The 27,149-nt window shown below is 38.4% G+C and overlaps 1 protein-coding gene across 9 annotated transcripts in view; it reads right to left on the bottom strand.

The window, feature by feature from the left end:
• The window catches only part of GALNT18 (polypeptide N-acetylgalactosaminyltransferase 18), a 346,024-nt gene that overhangs the window by 71,882 nt on the left and 246,993 nt on the right, over nucleotides 1-27,149 (bottom strand). For 8 of the 9 annotated variants that reach the window (XM_026082494.1, XM_026082495.1, XM_026082493.1 and 5 more), the window contains 3 exons: nucleotides 8,724-8,907; nucleotides 7,266-7,463; nucleotides 4,586-4,700 (listed from right to left, as the gene is read on the bottom strand). In XM_026082494.1, coding sequence (XP_025938279.1) covers nucleotides 4,586-4,700; nucleotides 7,266-7,463; nucleotides 8,724-8,907 — 497 coding nt within the window. The remainder of the gene's footprint in view (nucleotides 1-4,585; nucleotides 4,701-7,265; nucleotides 7,464-8,723; nucleotides 8,908-27,149) is intronic. The other variant, XM_026082501.1, reaches the window with a different exon arrangement.

The raw sequence follows: 27,149 nt of genomic DNA, 5'->3' as shown, positions 1-27,149 counted from the left end.
ATATATCAGGGAGAGGCACGACAGATTTCAAATCTACTTGCTCCACAATAGAGGGACCATATCAAACAGACACAACCCCAATGTGGGGAACACTGGGAACATTTTCTGGTCAAACAACTCATTCCTGCTAGCCTCTTCACAAAGTGCCTTTCTCTGCTTGCCTACTAACAGAGAAAGCAGCAGGATCTTTTTCATTTAAGCTCTAGACACAAACTGCTACACTAACAGGAAATGAAGCAGATATATTTATTATAATGCTATTTTATTGCAGATATGATTAATTTCACTATGGCAATATACTGCATAAAAGAAGAGTGCCCTGTTCAGTCTGACCTATAAATGCAGTTTTCCTCCTGGGTCAGCTGATGGTTAAGTTTTGATATATGTTTTAGTGGGAGCAAGACCCATTCCTTTTCCATTAAAAAGCCATTATCTTCTAATAAAATTTTCTTGTACCCATTTAACGAAGCCATTATATCCCTGTGAACATGAATTCAACTGCAAGCACAGAGTCTTTCTGATATACATAACTACTCTAAGTCAAAGCTTAGGCTTACATTCCCTTGATTCTGATGACGACTTAGTCTGTGGCCTGAGGCAAATCATTGAATCTTCGTGAGTTTATGCATCCCTAAAAGTGGTACAAACAACTTTGTAACAGAGTATTTGAAAGCTTTATCAAACATTTGTAGGCTGCTTTTACAGACAAAATGTTTACTACAGGTTTGCTCTTGATAGAAGAACTTACRCTGACTTCAGTGGGAACTGGAAAAGGCCTTAATTGGAAAAGGCCTTTAAGAAGCATATTAAAAACTAGACTTGAACCATCAGGGGTTGGCTGCAATGGATTTTCAGGGCCTTCCATAACTAGGAGGACTTCTTGTGCAAGCACAGCACAGAAGTAGAGTGCCCAAATAAAGGTGAGAAACCCCAGCCTTACATTCACACTTTATTTCCACTATAAAGCAGTTACCAACACAGTTCTTATTTGGTCTCCCGCCTAGGCAATGGGATCCCAGTTTGCCCTCAAAATGTAATTTGGTCCCTTAAAAGAATGTGTAAGTCCATTCAATGGGGAATGACTGAACATAAACCAAAAGGAACCATTACTTATCCTAATGTGAAACTAAGATATTGATACTGGGATGCAGTAACTAAATCTTAATGAAGTGACTGAGCTGCTTAAAAAGGATGCTGTCAGTCTTGCATGAACCAGCCTGACTTTATTTTCCTATGAGGCAAAAAAATAGCTTTGGAAGAAAATATTTGGCTTACAGAGAAAATACAGTGTTGCTTCCAAGATTCGAAATGTATTCATATTTTGAACTCATGTGTCAGCTTCTAGCTCAAGGCAACAGAAATTTATTAATATCTATTGATAATGTATGTTTACTATTTTACAAATATTACAAAGCCATAAACAAAGGTAAAAACCTTAGAAGTTAAAATAATGCTTCAGTTTAGAGATGAATGGATCTGAGAAGAAAAGTTAATCATCAGAGTGGAGAGAATAATCCTCCAGTCTCCATATGGTTTACCAACAACAAATGCTTCAGAAACAATTTCCAATAACTGGGGTTTTTCTTGTACTCATGTAACACAACTACATTTGTGCTGATGATGGAGGTGAGAAAAATAACTCCTGTCGTTACGATTCTGGGACAAGTCTCCAATGCGTCTGGGTCTACTTCTTGGCCCTACACAGTGAAAACCCCCTCAGTTCAGCTGAAAACAAACCATTTCAAGATTTTAGAAKACATAGTAAGTGGTTTCCTCTTTACAGTGAAAAGAACCCTAAGCAGGTGGACTTTGCTTCTCAGAAGCATCTCAGCTGGGAGATTAAATCTTTATCATTGAAGCTGCAGCTGCCAACAAAGCACTCAGTGAACAAGGCTCTAAATCTGTGCACAGGTGCACACAGAGATACTGATTTAGCCAGTCCTGTCATCACAGGATGCTGTAGCTATTAGGCACATGAGTGTGGCTTGCAGTAGTTCAGTTGCAGTTTGTCCCTCTGGAACAAAACAGTAATACAAGGACGCAGAACCTTGTTCTGCTTGTTTAAGATAAACAGGTAGCACAAGTGATCCTCACTCTTGCTGTTATTTCTGTAGTTGAATGTAACCTCTCTTGTTACTGGAAGTGTTTGTTCTTACAGGTTTATGCATAAAATCTCTAGATAAAGGAGTAAGAATTGACTTTCAATGCCTAAATACCATAAAGAAGGGGAACAGGCTGTGTGAATTTTACTGACAAACTCAAGCCATAAAAAAAATCCAGGAAATTTGCCTGGATATTAATTTCATCCTATTACAGAATGTGATACACAACATCCTATTTCTTGAACAGCCTGAATACCAGGCCAGTGTGGGTACACTTGGTGTCTGCCTCTCCAGCACCACATGATAATGCATATTACACAGCAGAATACTAGATCAAGCTAGATACTTCTTAAAAAGGAAAATGGTGATGAAAGATGAAGCATGGTGAGCAATATGTAGTCATGGATTGGAGATCATCATTTTAAAATGGAAACATTATTTATTGTACTGATACTGTAATTATAAAATGCAAATTGATGCAGCTTTTGTAGAACAATTACTGCCTTTATTAAGTGAAATATTGCAGGCCCTGCAGTTGAAAGCGACACAGGGAGTCTAGAGATGACTCTTCAGTGCTGCAGAGACAAGAAAATGCAGTTTACCAGCAGAGACAGACCATCTGGCCTGAAATCACTTACTGGCTATGTTTTTTAGCATACCCCAATCTAAAGAAAATCAAAGGCAGCCCTTGGGAGCAGTGCCACTAACAATTGTTTAGGGTACAACCAAACCACATGGCTGCCCACAATATTGTGGCAGCCCACTCTATGCAGCCTCCTGTATTTTACCAGGAGGCAGTGCATGGCCACAGGTCTGACCAAAAGTGGGAAGCTGAGGGAAGGGGCCTGCTTGTGAAGCTTGACATCTGTAGAAATAATACTGTGCTTCCCAGAAGATCTAATATTGCATTGTACATTTATATTCATCCTGGTATTATCTGGGCTATGCTGAGAATTGTGAGAAGAGTTGGTAATAAACTGCTGAAAAATCTGTTCATTACACCTCAGTGATTTGTTCTGATATAACCAGGAACACAGATCCAAGTCAGGATAGAGACAGATGAGGCAGCATGCATTATGCTACCCTGCACACCACAATCTTTTACAGATGATAGTATTTTATGTAGGTCAGGCATTGCTTCCTTGGAGACAGAAGAAAGCCCTAAGGAAATTAGAGCAGTGTTGGGCCTCATTCCGGTGATCCACTGTACTCCAAAGTTTCAATTATGCAGAGATTTGTGCCCCTCTAGTCTTGTCTATCAAAGTACTCTTCACACTCAACTTCTGCAAAGCTAAGTATAGTGGACTGGATGGTATATATGTCACGATGCAGAACTAGATAAAACTCTGCCCTCACATGGAAACAATAGTTTTGCTAGTTAGAAAAAAGAAAAGGAAAATCAAAGTGACACTAATTTTCAGCTCATTGCAACACTGAGCTGCAAAAATCACTTTTCAGGAAGAGAATAAGGCTCCCTAGCCCTCACAGTGAAGAGAACAGTGTTACTAAAAGAAGCAGTCCTGCATTTCTCTTTCCCTTTCTTTCCGACTGTGCTCTAATGTAATTGAGAGGAGACCTTCCCTTCACTCTTGCTGCAGTAACATTTTATTTCTGACAGGTGGGAGGAAAAGAATTTTAGAAAGCCAGAAGTAGAAAATGAGCATTTTTGGTTATACCTCACAGTCTCAGCAGAAAATTCTGTATTTTTTAAAGATTTTTTTTTGCCATTATATAACTGTCTGTTTTTATTCTGGCAACCAAAAAGCATGAAATACAAGCTTCCACTAACATTTCAATAACAGACGTGGGGATTTAATTTTATAACACAAATCATAACATTTTTCTCTACCACCTATCTATCTAGGAACTGTAYTAAAAAACTGAAAGATTCTCAAAGAGAACAGTACTATGTTTTCAGGATGGTATTTAGTTGTGAAGGGAGACAGAGATACACAAACCACACAAATATTGCACAAAGTAAACAGATGAACAGTGTATGATGGAAGAAGAATTTATGCAGCTTCAGTACTCTATGAATATTTTAAATACCCAGAAGAGGCAGAGAGAAGGCAGCATAAATGCCTTTATATTTCAGCTAGCTCTATAGTGATTCTTCTAATTTAAATAAATGAATCTAGAAAGGTTTTTCCATTACATCAATGAGAAATTATCCTCCTCACTGAGCCTGGGATCATAGGTAAGTAGGGAGTCCCTGCAGAATTCCAGCATTGTTAGTTGAAGGAAAGAATAATACCAAATTCTGTATTTCTATGCTTTTCCCAGATAAGTTTTTTAAAAAGATATGGGAGCTTTTGCTCTTTTTTTCTTTTCTGATCAAATACAACAGTCTATACTACTACACAAAGCTATTAATCTCCTTTGCAAGTCATCCTCCATACAATTTTGACTGTTTTCCCCCCAATAACAAGGGCCAAGCTGTATTTTAAGTGCAAGGTGCCAGTGTTGGTTGGTTATGCTCTTACCCTGATTCCGAGCTCCACGTTTTCTCCTCCATATACTTCCATGCCCTCATCTAGTAAGCCAATCTCTTGGAAATATTCTCTATCTACTACGAAGCATCCAATCAAGGCAGGACTTCTGGAAGAATAAAACAGCAGCAGACAAAATTAGCAGATAGGAATAGGGACAATTTTATTATTCAGAAATAGATTATATTTATCACTGCTGGGCCAAATGGTGTGCCAAGATAGATTCTTAGGGAGATGTTTCTGAAACAGATTTATCCAGCTTTGTCTTCTTCTAATGTTCTTGATTCTAAGGTCAAATAGGCATCATTGAAGGAAAACAGACTCAAAATGATTGGACATACACATTCACCAAAGCAGGTCGGTTTAGACACTAACAGTACTAAGTCTGAGAGTTTCTCCCAGCACTGTTTCTGAGGCACCAGCCRTTGTGGCCAAAAGGTGGAGCTGTCTCCATCTCTGCTAAGTTCTCAGGCCTCTTGTCTATGGTGATTATTAAGGATACTCAATGGTGCATGGTTTTGTGTGCTTAGCCAGAAGCTACGTTCATCTCCACATAAGAAAACATTATTCTTTAAGATTATGTTAAAGAAGTGAACAGGGACGTTCAGGTCAGCTTTTTCAATCCAGTATCAAGAAATGCCTTCTGTTATGAGCATGCTGTAAATATGAACACTAGTCTGTTTTCCTGGGCCAAATTTTAAAAAGTCACATACCATTACTGAATCAGTAAGTTCTATTTATGTCATGACCTGAATTATCCAACTTTTACTACTGCAGAGCCAGAGAAGAAAGTAAGAATTCAGTCACAGAGAGTAAAATCTTTAAGAAATGCAGTGGAGGAGAATACAGAATAATTTGGCCTTTTCATTTTTTCCCTACTTTATAAAGGCACAATGGCAAAAAAGAAAAACGTCTTTTTTGGTTATTATGATGGCATTGGGAGCTCTGGGAGCAAAAGGATATTAATTAACAACAGTAAAAGGGAAATCACCCTCCATTTACTGAGAACATTCAGGCTGCCATAATTGTAGACATCTGCTTTCAAAGAGATTATAGTGCGTCTTAATCACAAACTGTAGAATCCTGCAGAAATATATACATTTATGTGTTTAACTTGAAGTGCTTTAGTACCCACTTCAAAACAATGAAAGACTGTTTCTGATGTATTTAATAATATCAGCTAACTTATGCCATTTTAAAAATAACGTTCCATTTATCAGAAATGGATGTTGGTTTCGGTGGTGTTTTTCAACTATCTTCCAGCAGGCCTGTTTCCCTTTGTTACAATTCCGAAGGCATAGTGGAGGCAGGATATAAGTCATCAATCAATACACGTGGCTTTTCTTTTCTTTTTTTTTTTTTTTTTTTACTTTCTCTCTCTCTTTTTTTTTAATTACACAGCACACACATACAGTGTATCTCAATGAATAAAAGGCTCCAGGGAAAGGGCTAGGGTACAAATTTACACATCCAATATTCTCAAAGAACATTTACTCCATGATCCTCATTTAGCACAGAGTTTTGGGGTAAATGGAAAAGTAGATTTGCTCTTTATCCTGAGTTTAAATATGTTTATTTTTAAAAATCACTAAAACCATAATTTATATAGAACGTTTGCTTCTCAAGGACTTGGCAGAATATTTCAAAGCATTTTCATAATGTTAATAGGTGCTCATTAACACTGGAATGCTTCCAATGCTGTGGAAACTACCACTCCTTTTTACATATGTCTGTGGCAAAGCTGTGAATTTTTATCCCCCATTTTCCAGTTCTGAGTCCTGTTCTGATGGCCAGCACGTGGGTCAGTGCAGTCTCAGCTGACAACTCCAGAAAAGAGCTGTCAGCCTGAAAAGACAGGACCAGTGGATCAAAGACACCCCTTGCACTGACTGCATGGAAACAAGTAACTGATTGCTATTGATGATCCCCTCATGCCACCACTGCAAGCAAAAGGTGTGCTTTGCAGAACCGTTGCTGGTGAGAGCAGCCTTCACACTTTCTTTCTGCAGAGAGCGAGAGGACAGGTACCAGTGACCTCCTTGGTATGAATTCACAGACAGAGGAGAGGACTGGAACCTCAGCAGAGCTGCTGAGAGGACTCAGAAGCATCTCTTCCCCTTCCAGAGATAGGGGTACTGTTCTGTACCAGCCTAACGATACTCTAGACATAATAAAAAAGTATGGAGCTAGATTGTACCAAAGCTAGGATTTAATACAGTCACTGCTCACACACAATTGCTGGACCAGCATTAACTCCTATGACAAAGCACAGCTGTAGAGCTATGTGATACTACTGTAAACATAACTGATCTGACAGTTGTACCCTTCATATAATGCATTTGTAAACAAAATTCTCTTTCTGGCCCATTACCCTAAATTAGCAGACAAAACATTTGAAGAAAGCAGTATTTTTGAGCATTCATGTCTGCTGTTTCACTTTGGTATGTGCTTTGCATCATGCTAATAATAATGAAGCATATTAGAAGACCTACTGAAAACAGGTATTCTTGATGACTGTATAGAAGCTAAGGATAAAAGCTGAAAAGGACAGTTCAAGGACATTTATTCTAATTTGACACTACAGTCGATACAACCTATTACATAATTGAGACCACTCATCATCTAGATGAGCATTTCCTCTGATATCCTAATCTGGGTCACAATTGCATGTTACCTTATTGGAGCAGTTGCGTTCTCCAGTTTCCACCATGATTTAGGAGGGTTCAGATATCGGCACCACAACTCCCAGTCAAACCCCTGTGCAGAGAGGGGATATTCCTCTATTTCAAAATTATCATACTTAATGTTATCAAATGATGGAGAAATGACCCTTTTTCTGTTTTCCTTTATCCTAGTGAGCACCGGTTCAGCCCTAAAAATGGAAAAAATGTTGAGACTATGTCAGCAGAAGCACAGCACTGATGGAAATAGCAGCCTATGCTATACATCTGGGAAAGGGCAAAATCTGTAGCTATTACTCATTCAGAGCTCCCTTTGCTTTACAATGGAGCTTTGACAGAGCAGGACCTGCCCCAAAAGAACACACTGCAATATTTAATCTAGGATGCCCTATTGATATCCTTGATGTGTGCTGGAGAATAGAAGAAATGACTGTCTGCATATCGTAGAGCATTTATAACCTTGCTACCAAATAATGATAACTTCAGGCTCTCAATATCATCAAGGACATCAAGATCAAAGCTAAGAACAGATCTATCCTAGGGACAAAAGCTCCTGCCTTTTTTTACCTTTTTTTTTTTTTTTTAACTGAAGAAGCAACAGAGATATCAAACCCAAACTGAACAAGTTAAAATACATGCTTTTAACTATGTGGTACTTAGGCACACACCAGTAACCTCAGTGACAAAATGACACTTTTTTTGTTTACACTGTAGAATTTAAAAGAAACAATTTCTACTAAAAAAAGGGGGGGAGGACAATTTGCTTCAGAAGTGTAGGAAAAGGGCTTGAGATGCTGTATTAATTTTGGGGGGGTATGATTTCTGAGGAGTACAGACACAGAAAACAGAACTCTTCTCAGTGTTTTTACAGCCTATATTAGGAGTATAAGCTATTTGGAAGCACAAGCACTTACACAAATATGAAGACTGTTCTATATTTTTGGAGAACAACTTCCAGTATTGCCCTGATATTTGAAGAAAACTCAAGAAACTCAAGGGAACAAGTCCTGAATCATCATAAAATAAGTGTGCTTCCCCCTAATTGCAAACATTCACCCGCCTGTAACTAGCCTATCCTACTTAGCTTCTTCATGCCAAAATTATCATTTACCATTTACTTTAAATGAAAGAGAAATAATAATAAGCAAGAGATGTAGATATTTTAGATATATTTTAAGAAGAAACAGTAGGTCACTTACATGCTGTTTTCCAACATAGTTTAAATACATTGTAATTACACCAGCAGATAATAACTCGCACCAGAAAAATGGATCTAGATTATGTTGCACAGCACAAATACATTTTTCATAACTGTCTCCATCTTTGAATCTTCATTAAAAAGATCAGAATGTTATTTCACTCCCATATATGCAGGAGAAATGCCATTCAGTAATTCATGAATGGTGCTTGGAAAAGGTCTATTGATCAGAGGAATACAAGAAGACACGTACCATCCCACATTGAATTCCACGTGGGCGTCAAAGAGAGCAACTACTGGTGCTGTGGCAACTCTCCATCCACTAACACGAGATCGGATCAGTCCCTCTTGTTTGCTGTGTCGAACAACCTTGATGAATCCAGGCTTCTGGGCATTCACTTCATCAATATACTTCTTTAGTTTCTCCTTGAGTTCTTCTGTGCACAGGTAAGAATTAAATGTTAACAAGAAGTATCAGCTCATCAAGATGTAAAAAGCTGTTCTTACAGCAAAACAGGAGTATTCACACAGGGAAATACTCTATGCCAATTTAACTAGTAAGAACTCTTACACAGTCATGTCCAAAAGAAACAAAAGTTATAAGAAGGACCATAAATTACATAACAATAAAAAAATTCCACGTGTAACTACTTAGCCTGCGTGACTTCCACCAGAATCACATCACTGTTCAACGGTAACATGCCATCAAATAAAGCACTCACTCATAAAGTATCATACTAAGGGCTATATTAACCACTTATTTACATAAGTGACATATTAACAAAAAAGATAACAATCTTGTATTTCCAGAAAAATATTCCAAAGTATTATCCATGAACTTTCTTTACCAATATTTCAAGGAGAGTAAAAAAGGAGAAAGAATGAAATGAATTATTTATGCTTTTCCCATGTTTTTTCTAAACCTTGACAACTCCTTTCTATATCTACTAAGAAGTTCCATGACTTTTGCTCTTTTCTCACTAGAGGAGAATCATTCCTAATTAAAAGATAAACTTTTCAATCAACAATTATTTCATCTCTGGCTTAAAGACCACTGCATGAGAAAATGCAATATGTAGAACTGAAGTATGCAAATTAACAATCAATAGTATTCTTTACTAGCATTGCTATATTCAGTTTATGTTATGATAGCACTCAGAATTCCCTTGGGGTGATTAGGTTCCTTTTTTCCTAGGCTCTCCACAAATCCAGAAATATCTTTGCTGTGAGGCAGAATAATGCTGTTGAGGTTATGATTCTAAACTAGAACCCATCAAACCTGCATTAAAAGCTCAATGCTCAAAAGCTCATCTAGCCCTTTCTGCAAAACCTTGGGCAAGCCACTGTCTTCTCCATAAATCAATTGCCATCTGTGAAATATGAACACCACACCTGTTAATATTTTTCAGTCTATTTAGATTTTAAGGCCTGGAAAACATCAGTTTTYTTTTTCTCTGCATTTGTACAGTACCTAGAGCACTGAGGTACTGGACTGAGGGGGAGGTTGCATCAGACAGGTGCCAGCACCTGAGTCAGGGAAGAGGAAGGAGCAGGAGTGCGTAGTCCGTGGCGGGGAGAGAGTACAAAAATTTCTGTCACGTTGGTTGGCCTAAGCAGTTAGCTAATGTTTGGGGACTTTCGGTAGGTTTCTGTTAAAGTATTAGTTGATTATACAAGTCAGGTGATCTTGTTGATTCACAAAGCAGGTGCACAAATTATTTCCCTTCTGAATCTATGAAAGAGGTTTCTTATTCAGAAATCTATGTCTGCTTCCCAGACAGTTGTGTTCCTCCATGCCTTGGCTATGCCATCTGCCACTTCTCTGGTGTTCTTCGCTTGCTACTTTCAGCTCCTATCAATACACACACACACACACACACACACACACACACACAAATACTTTCACCAAATAAGATAGTCAAGCCACTGTTTTTTTTATTCATTCTAGAGAAAAAAATCTTTTAATTTTTGCTCGGACTTTCAATCCTAAACTATCCCTTGGGCAGTAGCTTCTAATGTTTTGGCAAAACAAAGAAACATTTAATTAAACAGTTGCTCCTTCTATCAGCCAGATTGCAAGGTGTCTTAGCACTCCCATAAACTTCAGGAAGTCTGTGATATTTCATAAATTAAAGACATATTTGCTGGCAACCATTAAGGAACAACTCATAGTAGCAATAGCAATATAAACAATTGCTTCTGTCAGTATCTTATTTTGGTTCTATTATATTTTTATCCAAAAAATCAGGGCCTTTCCCTACATTATAGCTTCTAATATTTACTCTTTATGACATCCTTATTTCATTGACTTTTTTATTTGGATTACACACATGATATTGACTTTTTTCAGAGAACCTTACATCTTCTCATCATTAAACTAGCTTGGCATTCTCCTGTTAATTTGTCTATTTAAACTGATTCTCAGAGCAGCTGAAAACACAATCCCAGAACAAAGCTAACAGAAGGCAAGATTTCACATATCTCTGTGTATCAGTGACTTGGCATTCTGCATGTTGGGTATAACACACCTCATCAGTAGGTGTACAGTTGTAAACTTTCTGATCACTCTGGGAACCCAAATCTGTGTCATATGTTGTTCAGATAAACTCAACAGCTGGATTCCTTTGGAGAATAAGAGAAAGTTCTGATGAGACTAATTAATTTAAGGATATTAATATATTAAAATATTTTTAAACATAACCAAGGAGACTTGACTCTTCTATTGTTATAGTCAGCATTAGCTGTGCAATCTGCCCCTAGCTACCAGCAAGGAGATTTTTGCACTAAGCCCAGGTAACTTCTCCACACGGCAAGCTAGCCACTCTGAGGACTGGTCACCTCAAACAGATCTGGGCAACATTCACACTAGAATGGTTAACACAATACAAAATTAAAAGCAAACACATTTTATTAGCCACATKAAATGTTCATCCTTGGAAAGGAGGTGGATGTGTCCACTCCTATGCTGAGAAACAGGAGCAGAGCTGCTTCACAAGGGGTACTCTAACCTGAAGACTGCTCCAACCTATATGATTTAATGGGTCTACTTCTCTGAGGACATGGAGGAAAGGACAAGATGATCATGTACAAAGATCCTTTAGATTCATCCCTTTTTGTAGTGGCTCCCAGAGAGCCACCAGCAATGACTTTCTTGCAGCTGGTTCCACTGGCACTGCAGGGCTGTGCCTGCCACACAGCTTTGCATAAATAAACTCTGGGAATGGAAGCAAGAGAGTAACACACAAAACTGCTGACACTTACATTTTTTCATGAAGAACAGGAATTGAAGGGAAATAATCTACAATGCATGTCTGCCACAGTACTTAGACTGCAGCCATGTTTTAGGAATGAACTCAATATATTCCTAGAATTTTTTAGACTATATTGCTTACAACTTTAAAATTTTTTTTATCTATGACTGCATCTTCTTGAATAAGCAATATGACGCATTAACACACAGCATAGAATACTGTTCTACTTTATATTAGATTTGCTGCATATTGATCAGTCTTTTCCTTTATAAAACCAAAAAATCATATTCAGGTTTTCTATTGTGCTTGGGCAGAGCAACGTGTTCTTACTGTTCATCCCCTAGCACACAGACTCATAGCAAGCATGTAATTATCAAACCAACCACCAGCTAACAGCAGTTTAAATTCAAAAGAAGGCATTTATGTTATTGAAATTGTGCCAATCTAAAAATAGCRCAAAACAGTTTTCTATTCCCAAAATGTAGTATTGTAGAGCGTGAATATGAAAACATGAAGATCAAAGCTTATTCTCAGTATAAGCTGCTGCTGCTAGGTTTGCAAAATCAGGAAGCTGTATTTGCTACAACAATGCAACATCACCATTGAGTGTTAAAACCAAATACATAAAAGAAAAACAGGCTCTAATCAAGGACTTGAACATCACTACCTTTGACAGAGTCACTGTTCTCTCAATCACCTTCATTTTTACCAACTGGACTATTCTTACAGCTGTCAAATATACTTCCTAATGTGGATTGACCATACAAGCCTGAGGAAACACAAAATCTTTTTCATACCTAGGTTTAGTATGAGAAGAAATGGAAATGGAATAGGATCCAAATCTTGGATTTAAGTCGTGTTGCTGCCACCAGCATAACTTCAGCTGCACATTATAGCTATGGCATTTATTAGGCAGTACGCATTTTTATTTTTCTGGTTACACTGCAGCTTTGTGTGACTTAAGTGAATGGCCTGAGAAAGGAAGGGTCTACACATGGTTGGTATGGAGGAATCTTTCTCTGGACTTCAGTATCAGCCCCAAGAGGTAGAGGAGGGTGTATTTTACCTAATCTTCTATATTGGCCCACAAGCCGTCACAGTAGACAAAGCAGTATCTTTCAGTCCAGCATGTTCTGGCCATTACTATTTAAAAAACCTTTGATTTGCTCTGCAAGGGCAGAGGGCTGAACACAGAATTATGTGAACCCTTTGCCTTACAAAACCTGCTGGGCAGACTCTCCCAGAAGAAAAGAAAGTCTAGTAAAAGAAGTACAGCATCTGGACCCAGCCACAGGACACAACAGACATGTAAATGGAGCTAAAAAAGTCAGCATTTTCTGCAGAACATTAAAGATGCCCAAGCAGGAGACTTGAGTCAGATTTCTCATGCAGTCCACATTTTCCTGAGCTTTACATAAGAAAACTCAGTTCAATTGTCTTTGACATTTTTAGAACACCCTGCCCAAATGGATTGAAAGATGGGACTCTCCCCCTAGAACAGATCATACAGTTTGTGATGGCACTCATGGTCGTCAGCAGAAATATTTTTAACCCATGCTCTTTTCTTCCACTTCAGATACATTGCATGAATAATAAACAGTCTTTTTCATTAATTATTGTGCTTCACTGCTTTATGCCACCATAGGGAGAAGAAAAGGAATGAACAAATGTGTCATCTTCTATACACTGTTGATTCAGTTTCTAATTATGGAAACAAACAGGCTTATAAAGATAGATGTGCTTGCCTTTCAGCATGCAGTCTCTCAAATAAAGACTCAATTTGACTAAGCTGAATGAGTATCTGCAGTTGGAGAGAGAGAACAACCATACATGGAATGGGAAAATGGTGCAGATCTGGCCCTTGGAAATCATGAATGCTACCACCTGTCTCTACATGGTACAGATGCCTGGAGGGTACCTCAGAGCTCTCCTCATAAATGTAAAGACATAATAATGTGACATAATTATGTTTATTATTAACATAATTAAGTTCTAATACTTCTAAGAGACTGTTTATTTTTAAGAAACCCACAAAGATTTCCTTTGGCAAGTTTCCCCTATTTCAGTATTACAACAGCGCTAGAGAACTAATTCGTGCAACTTTGCCTTTTTAGGAAGGATGCAGAGAGGTAGAGCGGGATGGAGGCACAGAGCAGCAGGAGTCAGAAGACATCAGTCATCCCCCAGCTACAGAGACTATGTGTGAAGGTATCATTTAGTTCACAAAAAACCCTTCACAAGGCTATCTTCCTTTCAGGAAATGGTCTGAGACAACTGTGGGCTTGAGACAAGCCCTGGCAACACAACTCTTCTCCCTGCAACACTAAAGCTCACTTGGCTTGTGTGAGTGGCCAGTCCTGGCTCAGAAGGGCAGTGTGGACCACAATCCTGCCCTCTCCTTTGCACGCTGGGGGATTGTCACAGGTCCCACAACATGGGGAAGATTTCTTACACCTGCCCCAGGGGGCTTCTCACACAGAAAACCATCTGCAGAAAGCTTCATGCTCTTCATCCACTCGCGTACAAACTGCCTATGGTTTGTGTATCTATGCCTTCCCTATATTGGGAAGATATCCAGCCAGATGGTCAGATGAAGTAAAAYGTTTTAGCCCCATGCAACTCCAGTGTCTTACAGGAGCTGTGGATCTGGCCCTAGGCTTTAAGCATCATTTTAAAATTATTGCTACAAGCAGTGTTGTCATAAATAATAAATTACTGCCTCACATTTGTAGAGAAGAAGCTTAAAGAACAGTCAATTTAGCTTCATTTCCAATAACTTTCATGCTTTAAAGTGCTGCCATTTTGCATGCTTAAATGAGCCCTCACATCTCAGAACAATTACATTTGTAAAGTCTGACACTCATGTTTTGCTCAGACAGATGCATTCTACTGACTTTCTGAAACTCTTCTACTTAGCTGTAAGTTTGCCAACAGAGCTAAAAAACAAAAAGATCTCACATAACTCTGTGCAGTACTACTTTTTCTGAAGTCTAAAAGTCACTGTTGACTTTGGTAAAGCAGAATGCACACTGGATGTTACTGCAAACCTTGTGCTTTAGTGTAAAATTTACTTCCATGTCAAAGGCCCAGGAATTATCATGTCCCTCTTTTACATTAGCTCTTGGCACAAACATAGATTTTACAGTGATGGGACAGAATTATTCTGCAATACAGAATGGTGTTTAATATATCGATGCTCCTCTCTGTGACAGAAATTGTGGATTGGCACATTATATAAAAGGGGCACAATTCTGCCAATTCCTTATCTTCATGCTCCAACTTGGTGTCTTCAGTGTGCTGCACACAAGGAACACACTCGTCCTCAAAGTCCAGGTAAAGAACCACGTCTGATATTTCCTGGACCATAATGCCACTTCTAAAGGCAAATCAGTGAATAAGAGCAGCTGCAGAAATACAAAGGAGCTACTGCCTATCTCAGAGGCAAGACAGCACTGGTCACTTTGCCCCTGTGAGGTTCCCAGGCAGTTTGCTCCCTGCACACACTGTGCAGTAGATCAGAACAGGATTCTCCACTTTACACCACATCAAAAGAGCCAACCAGCAAAGCACAAGGCCACCTGCTCCACTTCTCCTGAACAAAGTCTGCAAACTGGGAGAGCTGCTGCCATGCTAGAAGCATCTTATCAGGTGCACCTTGCTTCTGCATGAAAAGCAATGAAGTCGGTAAAAACACAAAACTTCCATGGACTGATTAATTTTAAACCATCTTGCATCTACTTTATCTGATAATCTGTGGCCCACAGTCTTATAAATGAGAAGAGCTGCTTTTCCATTGGTGATTTCACAGCCTTTCTTTACAAAAATGTATTAAATAGCTAACTTTCCTTCTTGCAAATAATGAAAGCCTGTTATACCCTTTGCTGCAAAAACCTCTTTCCTCCTTCTCAGTCACTCTGCAGGCATATAACCTGCAGAGTTATTCATGTTATAATTTGAATTCATTGCAGCAACTAGTTACAAAAGAAAAATTATTTAAGAAATAATAGATATATAATAGATAATAATAATAGAAAATTATCTAATAGGATGGTGCCTTGTATTATGTCATTTATTTGGCATGCACCTCAGTAAAGCTTACTATGCTTCGTATTTTTTTCCCTTTCCTCTGTCCCCTTATCTTTCATGCTCAAGTGATCATCTCTCATCTCTATAGCAGAAGCAGATAATTCCAAATGGAAAATATTTATAACCAGATAGAGGCATGCCATTTATAATGTACATGTGTATATAAAATGTTTGTAACAGAGAGCAACAATACATGAAATGATAAAGAAGGCCTGTTTTGCACACATATTTAATAACCTCATATTATCTGGTAATGGATAAACCACCCCAAGGAAATTACTAACAGGATGTAAAGAATTAAGCTTTGTATAGACCTCAAAACCAAAAAGAGCAGTATAGTCCTTTTTCTCCATTACTACTTGTCTTGCTGACAGAGATGCAGAATTTAACCTCAGAAGTTCACACTATCACATGTTTAGCCAGAGAAGGTAATAGACTTTCACAGTCACAACCTTTGTATTCAGTGATCCACAGCTTCAACTGCTGTCAAATCTCCCCAGTTCTACTGAGACAAATGACATCAACACCAATTTATTCCCACTCAGACCCTGGACTACAATCCAAAGATTTCTTTAGTCTAGCACATGAAAAGCACCCTTCTCCCATAATAAAGGCAGAAAAACCATGCAAGTGCATGTTTCCTCTCCTAATCCCCTCGCTTCCCTTTAAATTGCCCAGGAGAAGCTAGTACACATTCAGTATGACGCTCATACTGCTTTCAAAGGGTTTGAAAGAGGTTGATTTGATCCATAGTTCTTAGATCCTCCCACAAACATCGCGTCAAGTAGACACTCAACTGAATCCTCTTGCTGGTTTCTGCAGTTTGTTTTTAGTCTTCAACAGAGTAACAGATGAAAAGTGCTACTGTAAGATTCTGGGAATCTGACAGCAGAAGAACCACATACCAGCAAATAATTCCTCTTCAGAACAGTCATCAGGAAACTAACACATGTGTCTCAACACAAAACAGGCTTCATAGAAGAGACCTGTGCAAACAGCTATTCCTTGAGCAATCTAAACAGGCACATACACTATTTGGGTTCATTTTGTGTTTTCTAAATGATACCTAGTTCCAAACTCTGGCCATGAAAGTGGGATACCACCCTCCTCACACTCCAGAAAAAGGTAGCCTTATGTTTCTGATTTTCAGCTAAACTTCAATATTCAGAATTCATAAGAGATCATTAAGTCCTACCTAGAAATATTGCTGTATCTTAATAAATCCCAATGGTATGGCAAGAACACTAAAAAACATCTTTTAGGAACTGTGACAGCTGAACAYCACATTATGGAGGAGGAGGATACAGCTGCAAGATACATTACATCTATTATTTTTTATTAGTACTACTCACTTGTACTAATGTCTCTATACTAAGGGCTGTAAGTCCCTTTTATTTCTCTGCCAGGTTCGAAGACAGCACTCAGTTTCTGTACTAAGTTGCATCCTGTCATAGGTATCACATAGCCCACATTGTAGAAGGTATCACATAGCCACGTTCTAGCAGCTGAGTGTCTCACAACACTTTGCAAGACAGAGGTATGAACTGAGATACTAGATGAATTTGCAAGTTCACACAAGGAAGTTGAAGCAAGGGAGGAATTTGAACCTGGGTCTCCCAAATCTCAGGGTAGCACATTAACCCTGCATGATTTCTTTGAGGCTGCAATTTTGTAGTTGGAGTCATAGCCCATGGAGAGCCCAGAGAATTCTGTGCTGGGTAGGAGCTTGTCCACACAGGCCACAACGCTGGATCAGGATTAAAAGCCAGTTGATACCTGAACCTCTTGTTAATATCAACAGAAACGCATTACAAAAATGAATTAAGCATGGCTCTTCCACCCCCCTATCAATGTAAGAGAGTCACATGCTTACTTCTGAGTACAGAGTAGAGCTTACTAAAGGTAAGCATTAACATCAAGAGAGGAAGGGGAAAATAAATCTGCTCTCAGATGAGCATTCCTTCCAACTCTGTAATGAATATAAGTGTATGCAGCAAAGCAGGAAGAAAAAAAAGGCATAAAATGTCTTTTCTTAGATTACAAAATTCCCAAGTTAGAAGGATCACAAATGACAATAAAAGCCAAGCTATGTGTATGTGTGTTTATACCAGCAAATATGCAAACAAAACCTAAAAATAGCATGAGGGCTTTCTAAGCACCACCATAGTACTAACTGCCATAYGAACAACAAAGCAAGAGTAGAGATGCTCTTGCATACCTCTTCAGTGAAACTTCTAGGACCTTCTCTCCAGAACTGTGTTTACATCCTCAAAATATCTTTAAGCACGGACCTATAATCATATAACATTAATTGTTCCACTCAATTTACTGATTGCCACAAGCTTGAGTTAGTCTCAGCATTAACATTATTCCACTCTGGGTTTACTGTGCACAACTATTTCCCATTTAGTGGCTGTCGCTGGATATGTTATGGCTACAACAATGTGAACACAACAATGACTAACCTGGTCAGCAAAAAATACTGTCATTGAAATCAGGATATTTATATTACATAGGATGCAAGAACAACTTACGCTGTTTATTTATATACAATAGTTTTAGGAAGGGGACATAGAGTGAGAAGTACACAAGCACCACAAATGTGCCTGAAAACCTGACACAGTGACGACAAGACACTGCTGAAATAACCACTGCCAAAATTCTAAGAGTTCATAATCTCATTTCTTGGTGTTCCTGAATTCATCTGTAAAATGACCTTTACATGTTAAAGAGAAGTGTCTGAGAAATGCATTCTAGTCCCAGTTGGATGGCAGCTCTTTCCAGTAATCTAATTTGCTTTTTTAATATACAGTATTTAATTCTAATCTATCTCTTGGACTTGTAAGGAGCCAAAAAATCACTATGCAGAAAAAGAAACTAAATGCCTCAACAGAGACAGAGCAGACTACATAAAATGTAGAAAAATATAATCTGAAAACCACATTACTCTGTACTTCTATAACCATAAGACTCAGCAAGCTGCTTGCTGTGCTGTAAACTTGATAAATCATCATGACTCCAAGAAACACAGGGGCAAATTGTACTATGATAACAGATTCATAAAGAAAGAAGGAAACTGCCAATTAAAACACAATAGCCGAAGTGTAACTACTTTATTTCTGAAGTGGTTTCAGAAGAAATCAGTCACATAAGTTACATTAAAAATGTATTACAAAAATACTAATTTAGAAATGTAAGGAACAGGGCTGCTTATATTCCTGTCTGGATCAGACCTCTAACAACAAGGAAGTTGAGAACAGGACTGTGAAAGAAAGATGAAACAAAAAAGCAACCATGGAATACTTCAGGTGGGAAGGGACCTCTAATTCAATCCCCTGCTCAGAGGAGGTCCAATTAAATGATATTAAATATCATTTGTTATTAAAGAACTACTTAAAAAGAATGTCAGACAGCATTACAAGTTTTTTTTTTAATAAATAGGACTTAGCCTTGTATGCCACATAGCTTTTTATGAAAATCTTACTTAAAATGAGAAATTATAACCCAACTTTAAAAACAGGACATAGAACAACTTCCTTGCAAGCAAAACAGTAGCTAGCATGCACTGAATTTGATGATACGGTGAAAGCATCCTTGCGGGTCATGACAGCAATAATACTATCCAGCCTTTTGAGATTTCACACTAGAGATCAAACTGCAGTTAAGAAAAAATCAAATCCCTCTATGGTATATTTTTTACACGGTACAAATGTAGAGTTGCCACCTCTCCTGCTTTTTAATGAAAGAATCAGATCATATCAGATGACTCCTACACATTAGGATGCAAAATGTTCCAGCTATGTTCCAGGCCAGAAAGATTGATTTCTTGAATACCTGTGATCATGTTGTGTGTGATCTGTTATTACTTTGCCTTTTCAAAGGCAGACTGCAACTTGTATGTATTTCACCACAGCAACAGTAATACAGTAGCCAGGACACCAAGCAGAAATAGAGTTTATCTGGGGGGTGGGGGTGGTATTTTTCCCTAATAGGAAAGATAGGATTAATTCACAAAAAGGACTTTAAATCGAAAGAGCTATATTATGCAAGATGTTTCCATCAACAGATGAAAATAAGAGCAAATTATACCAATATGAGCATGAATTTTTTTCATTCTTCTCATGGCTACAGCAATGTTGGCAATGCAAACAAGAATAGGTCAGGTAATATCACTTGCAAGTAATGGTTTTACTGAGTGAAATACTGATGTCACTGAAGTCAATCGGAGCTTTTCAGAAACATGTTACACATCCATACCCTGCATGCAACATCATACATGTTAGCAAGTGCTAGCCCCTAGAAAAGCAAGCTCCCCCATGCCCTCATATTACGCCATATAGTTATGAAAAAAATCTGCCAAAAGCATTTGATCAGATCACATAATCATAGAAGCCTGCTAACCTGGAACAGAAAGGAGCAGGGGTTTGACTTATCCCATCACCTCTGCAGCAAGCAGAGAAGAGCTTTCAATGTGCATTTCCATCAGCACCCTAGGAGGAGCATTGCCGGACAGCCCCCTTTCGATGCGTGCTGAGAACAATCTGGCAAGTATCTACTGTGCCATTTAAGTCACAAGTTTTAACTGACATGATTTGACTAACTTAGAGGTTACAGCTTCTCTTTTTTGAAACTTCCTAAACCTAAGGACAAAATCTGAGTAATTCTCCTGTAAAGCACCCACTCAGATCATAAATGATTTGGTTTGAATATAGGGCATAAGAGCTGCAGGATTTGGCTCTATCTAAAGAAGGTGTTCTGTTTGGATAGAAGAATCAACAACATACACTTTCAATTTAAACCAACAAATTCTGGCTTGCTTCTTTACCAGCATCTTCAATTACTTCTTGAGAATACCATAGTGCTGTGACTGCACTATTTGGTAGCTGTGGAAAACCTCTGTCTGGCATATACAATTTCCAAGTAAAGGACTGCTCATTAAAGTATTGCCTTGTCCACTGCTTCCTAAAAATCCTATCTTAACAGTCTTAACAGAACTGCATCAGGCATATAATTTGTATCTTTAGATGAAATTTATCAGCATGCACCTGTAGTTTTAYTGAGAATAAATTATTTCAAGTGTTTAATCAGATATTACAGAGAATTTCTCTGCAGGCATCTAATCACAATCTATACAATGGCTTTCATGAAATATTTGTTTTTCATCATATTACAATTGTTGTTTATGCTTTGCATTTTTTGTTTTTTTTTAAATCAGAACCATGTGAGRCACAGTAGCACCAACCCTTTGCTTTTCCAAAAAAAAAGGTAAGGCATTAAAACCATCCCAGGCAGTAACTTGAAACTAAAATCCATCATACATTTCCAATTCAGAATACAGGAACAGAATTGTTATTAGCATTCTGCTGTATTCTGTGAAAGATTAGGTTAAATTCTGCTTAATTTGGAGTACAATATTTTAAAACTAAAGTACACTAATCTGGCTGTTAGTATGCCCCCCAAGTACAGTGAAAGCCTTGCTTGCATAGAACACACACATAGGAACGCACACCAGCCTTGCCTTCCCTTCTTCCCAGAAACCACTGGCAGTAGTATCAGTGTTTTTTGACATTGTACAGATCAACAGTCTCTTTTCACCATGCTGAAACAGCCCAGAACTCTGCTGGCAGAGGAGCCATTTCAGCACTCCTGGGATTGCTCCAGAAGAAGCAGCAGAAGGCGCCAGGGGACCAGACTACTCCGAGTTTCTCCTGTACAATAATGCACCTTGCTCATTACACTGCACATTAGCTCCTTCAGCCTAAACCAAGCAGTCTATTCTACTGCTTCAGGTCCTCATCCCGTCAGCAAAAGCACAGCTGGACAGCACTGGCTAAGAAGTCCACAAGTAAAGGCAAGGCACTTCTGCAGCCGCTCTCTGGGATTCAGCAGGCAGCAGTCCTCTCTCTGAACCTCCAATGCTTCAATACCTAACACCGCCTAATGCATCAGTGCCTAGAGGCACTGCCTTCTGCATGAGATTTTAAAAGATAACTGTTACATAAAATGGGCTGAAATGAAAAGTACAAACCAGGCATTAAAACTGCTTAGCTCCTGGGAGATCCCAATAAAGAAAATATATTACATAGGTGAAAACAATGACTCAAGTTTCACAAAAACATTTAAATAGCTTCTAACTTGCATTTTGCTAGTAGAGTATGAAGCAAACAGGAGTCCAAAAGATTATTCTTGAATTACAGCTTCTCTTACTAATATTTAGATACATTACAACAGGCTTTTTCATCTTTTGTGTTCCAGTAAAGATTATATTAATTTTAGTTCACATCCATTTTAATTATTTTTTCTTGCTGAACTTTAGCTTCTTTAAGTTTACCTTCTAAAGCACTACTTTAACACCTGTGGTAAAGTAGAAAGGCTCTAAGACCCATGAGCTGCTGCACAGTAAGTATCAGGCAGGATGTGTCAAACTTACTGTTCATGTGGAAAACTAGGCACACAAGCATTTGTATCCAGGTCCTCCCCTATCGCATTTTTCAGATAGTTGAGATAAGTTCTCAAAAAATTCAGTGAATTTTAAATCTCTTCACGAAGAGTTCCCAATATAATTTTTACTGAAATTATTTCTTATACACACGCTTTTGATCCTTAGATGTATATAAAATATTGCTCAGGAATTTTAAGGCTTTTTCTAGTAGATCTTTTTACAGAGAACTGTTAGCACTAAATACTGTCTGTCTCTCTCTTACCAACCCTGATGTGTTCTGCAGCACTGTAAACCTACCATACTCCATTTATTACAGGGATCTGAGGGCTTGAAACTATCATATCAAATTCTTCCAGTATATGGTTTGACCTTTCATTGTGAATAATGATTGTGCACAGATACAGGTTGATTTCCCTGGACTGGATTTTGACTTGCAATGAATATATACCCACATTTTTCACAATAGTTAGGGTTGGACTATCAGATTTAAGCCTTTTAGCATCTTTAGAAATACTTTTTGGACAGCTAAATTTCATAGTGAAATGCCACAATTAAATTCTCTCTGACTGTATGTATTAAATTTCTATCCTATCTGCATACTGGAGCGTGTTGCATTAAAAACCATTTTATACAACTTCAGACCGGCTAATAAGCTTAGTTTCTTGTATAGCATTCATCTTAGCTAACCTTAAAGGGTTATTATACAGCTATACTCTTATTATGTCTCAGAAGGAGACTGCTCCAGAAGGTAGTAAACTCAGAGCTATAACTACTATCCAGATCCTTAAAATCCTGAGCAGCATTCCTCCAAAGGAATTTTGATGATCTTTCCAGAGTTCAAGAAGGTTCAGACATGGGTGTCTTCTAGAAAGTTGAATAACCAAAAGCTCCTCCAATCACGCGACTCTTCTGCTTTCAAGGGCCTCACGGCCACCCTTGTTCTAAACTGTCCCTGATATGAAAAGTTACAAACTTGTAAATCATACTCTACGTAGCAAACAGGGCCATGCTATCTAGGTTAGAAAGAGCTAAGTGGCCTAAACAAACTGCAAGTTAACATAAAACCTTTGTGACATTTTGTGAGACACTAATAAATGTATATACAAGTCACATAGCCAAACCAGCCTATCTGATGCATTTTCCCTAAGTTCTCACTCTCTGTCACCAATACTGGAGATTATAATGCCAATGTGACACACTGGGAGAAGGCAAGGCAGATAAAACAGCACTGACCTTTTGGACTCAGCCTTGATTCCAAGACCATCACCTCATCCATGACCTAAAACAGCAGGTTCTTTTTTATCTGACCAAAGAAAAGGAGAATGCTGCCTTGACACTGACTGCCCTACTAGCACTGGCTAGCTGCTTCTTTGATCTATAAACCACCAAAAAAATTTCTACATAAAAACACATCCACTTACTGAAGTTGGAGTACAATTCCACCTAACTTACTGCCATGCAAATCTTTGCCTTTGGACAGCAAACTGGCCCAGCTTTATACAGTTCAGTGACCACTTGCATTCTGCCAGTATTGCCACTGAAGAAATTCATATGCTGTTCAGAAGAGCCATTTGCAAAGCTGTTGTCAAAGTAACTCCAAGAGCTGCCAGAGCTACATTTGCAGCTCACATGAGGAATGTCCAGAGGTGCCCAAGCAATATCAAGCATGGGACAACCTCGACCACATTCTGCAATTCAAATTAGGGAACTCAAATTGGGAAAATAAGAAACTCCAGTAAATGTCACAAACGTAGAAGGACAAAATGCTTGAAAAGGTAAATAAGAAGTGGCAACAGTTCAAATACTGCGAAATGGAGACTAGACAACGTTCCTGCTTTTCACCACAGACAAAACAGGGCAATTAAAACACACAGAGCTAGAAGGTTTCATAACATCTCTTTTGAAAACCTGGCAGACACTGGATGGTCATTTTTTTCTGCAAAATCATCCAAAAGAATAAAACTCCCCAATATCTAATACACAGCAAAAGTAAACAACCTTGCTGAAACCCAAGAAAGACCGCTAACTTGCAAGAAGTTACTATCAGTCTTTTCACTAAGCTGCATGTCAAAATTCATCCAGACACTTTTTTTTCTAATYTGCTATGTGAGGGCATCTTCTCAACTTCTAAAAAGTAAACACTGTGAGTGTTAATTGGAAGCATTTGTGAAAATTAATTAAAATTGCTGTGCTGCAATTCATGCTTCAGAAAATGTTTTTTGTATCAAATCTTAATAAAGATTTGTCTTGTTCACGTTTTGTTTAATCCTTTCAGGCAGATAAACAGACCAGATATGAATCCATATCTTAACAAAGAGAGGGAGCAGCAATTTCCTTCTAGTCAAAGGATTTTCTTTACAGCTAAACTTAAAGCCATTAGTTCAGTGTCTTGGTACAAATTATCCCCAGATACATACATCTATTAAACAAAGGGATGACAAGATAAGCATTGTGAAAGAATATTCTTAAGGAAAACAGACATCCAACACCACATTTTGAAATATATCAGTGTCTGCTATAAGCCACGTGAGTAGGTCAGTTATGATTTGGAAATAAGTTGTTACTAACTTGCAATCAGTCATCTCAGACATAGCTGGCAGGTTCTGAAATACTCCAGTGATACAAACTTCTGTTACTCATCTCAAAACTAATGTGTTTTGTGTATCCTTCTAACATTATCCCATGCCATCACCACTTCCATATGACCATTCCCTAGTGAACCAGTCTTCCCTGTTCTTTTACTCTCATCAAAACTGTACTCTCCTAATGATGTGGAACAGACCTGATTTTTGATAAGGGCTAGCACTCACAAATCCTTCTGAAATTAGTGGGCATGAAAACATACTCAAAATCTATCAGAAGCTGGACAAGCTCCATCTCCATTTTCTCTTGYCTGTATCCCTATAACGTCTATACTTAGCAAACACTGTGTTATTTCCCACCCTCCTGCTACTTTCTTTCTGGAACTCACTGACCCCTTTGGTTTGATTTACTGTACTGAACAAAATCAGCAGCAGTACCAAAGCGTACTTCTTAAAAGGTTTATCATTATTCTGTTCACTAAAATCCAGGCACTTCTTTCTCTTCATAAAAACTTGTGTATCTCACTACTATATGACCAAGTACCATTAAACCTTCTCTACTGGAATACCTAAAATATCCATTAGCATAGTATTATCAAGTATAGACGACGGGGATTTACCATTCAGCAAGTAAGGACCCAATCTTACGCTGTACTAGAAAGACAGGACACCATGGCATCCAAGGACACAGCTATGTTGTACAGCTCACAGCACACAGATACCCGAGCTAATGTTAATGAATTGCTATGTCTGCAGCACTGTGCAGATGTACTGCCTCCAGGTCTGCGAGCAGCCTGACTGATTTACTGCAAGACTGAACCCGCAGTATGGGAGTGGGAGAGGAGTTTGTAGATGTTTTATTTTTAAGGTGGCAATGGCAAAGAAAAGGTCTTTCCCCTATTAGGACAGAACAATAACATTCGTGATAGCTTTAGTTTCCAGGGAAGTTCACCTTACAGGTTTTGACTGCATCCCCCTTGGAAGATTGTACTGTAAAGCCAGATGCACTTTACAGGTCTGGAAGAAAGCTGTGTAATGCCTGAGGAAAGGACCTGTCCGCTATGGTCTTCATCCTGGAATGTCAAACAAATGTTTAGCTATCCTGGGCCCAGGTCATGCAGTACACCCTACAGGTGTAGACTTAGACCTCAGATCCACTTAAAGATGTTAAGAGAACTTCATGCAGAGAGTAGACCGTGGTGTCTGTTGGCTGGGCGCACTCTTGGGCTGATTTTACTTACCCAGATCCTGCGCCAAACTATAAAGATACCCGAGTTGGTTCATACACAACTATCTCAGGTCCATTTCCTTGAGAAGTGCAGTATCATTTTAATTTTTCATGCCAATACCTCATTCATAACATGCTACTAAACATTCTCTTCGCACATGTATTTTTAATAACAACATTTTAGTCATATGAGACATGGCTCTGGAGCTTTATTTTTTTAGCTGAAGTTAAGTCAATGGGAATTTTGCAACTCCTTAGAATCTGGCCACCAGATATGACACCTCTGCTGTGAATTACAACAGCAACACTAGCTTTGGTGAGAACTATCCAGCATCTGAACTAAGCAAGTACAGGCAGTGAGGTTCAGCTGGGATCATAGCTGGGAAAAGGTTATGTCCACATGCAAAAACGCAGTCAAAATTTGATTAACTTCTACCTTTATACTTCTGACTTAAATTTCCAGTCACTTCAAATAATTTTTACTGATGTTAGAGTTTCATATCTGCTTTGAAGAGAACAGATTAATTTCTTTYAATGCATGCCTATCTTCTGATAAAATGAGAAGCAGCCATAGAACAAAAGACAACATGAAGCACAAGGTCTGAGAACAATATAGGAATTAGGAGGCATGTAATTTATCCCCTGAACATTTCTGTGAGCTAACCACAACAAGCTGTAATGCCACTAGAACCAAGAAAAAAAAAAACTTATTTTCAAGCTCATAGACAAAGTAAAATCTTGCCAAGGACCTAAAGGCACATTTCTGAGGCTGTAGAGTCAAGTTTTTAGCAATGGGTGCCTGAAGTTTTGCTCCTAAGTCCAAGTTTAGGTGACTGAGTAAAAGTTTTCTGATTTTCACAGATCTTCACAGACTAAACATGACAGCATTCAGCAGAATGAGTGGTTTCATCAGTACTGAGATAATGGGAAAGAGTCTGTGGTCTACTAATGTTTACGCAACTCAGCATAACAGTGACTAAAATTATAAACCCCTTCCTCTTTAAAACTACATACATCAGTTAATAAATACCAATCAAGCTGAAGTTGTTCTGTTTCACACAAGTCTTCCAACAGTAACAGTTTGCTAAAG

The sequence above is a fragment of the Apteryx rowi genome, unplaced genomic scaffold (assembly GCF_003343035.1).
Source record: "Apteryx rowi isolate R43461 unplaced genomic scaffold, aptRow1 scaffold_58, whole genome shotgun sequence".
In the NCBI taxonomy this organism is placed as follows: domain Eukaryota; kingdom Metazoa; phylum Chordata; class Aves; order Apterygiformes; family Apterygidae; genus Apteryx; species Apteryx rowi.
The sequence above is the reverse complement of the archived record's forward strand: the minus strand, read 5'-3'. Positions and strand labels throughout refer to the sequence as shown.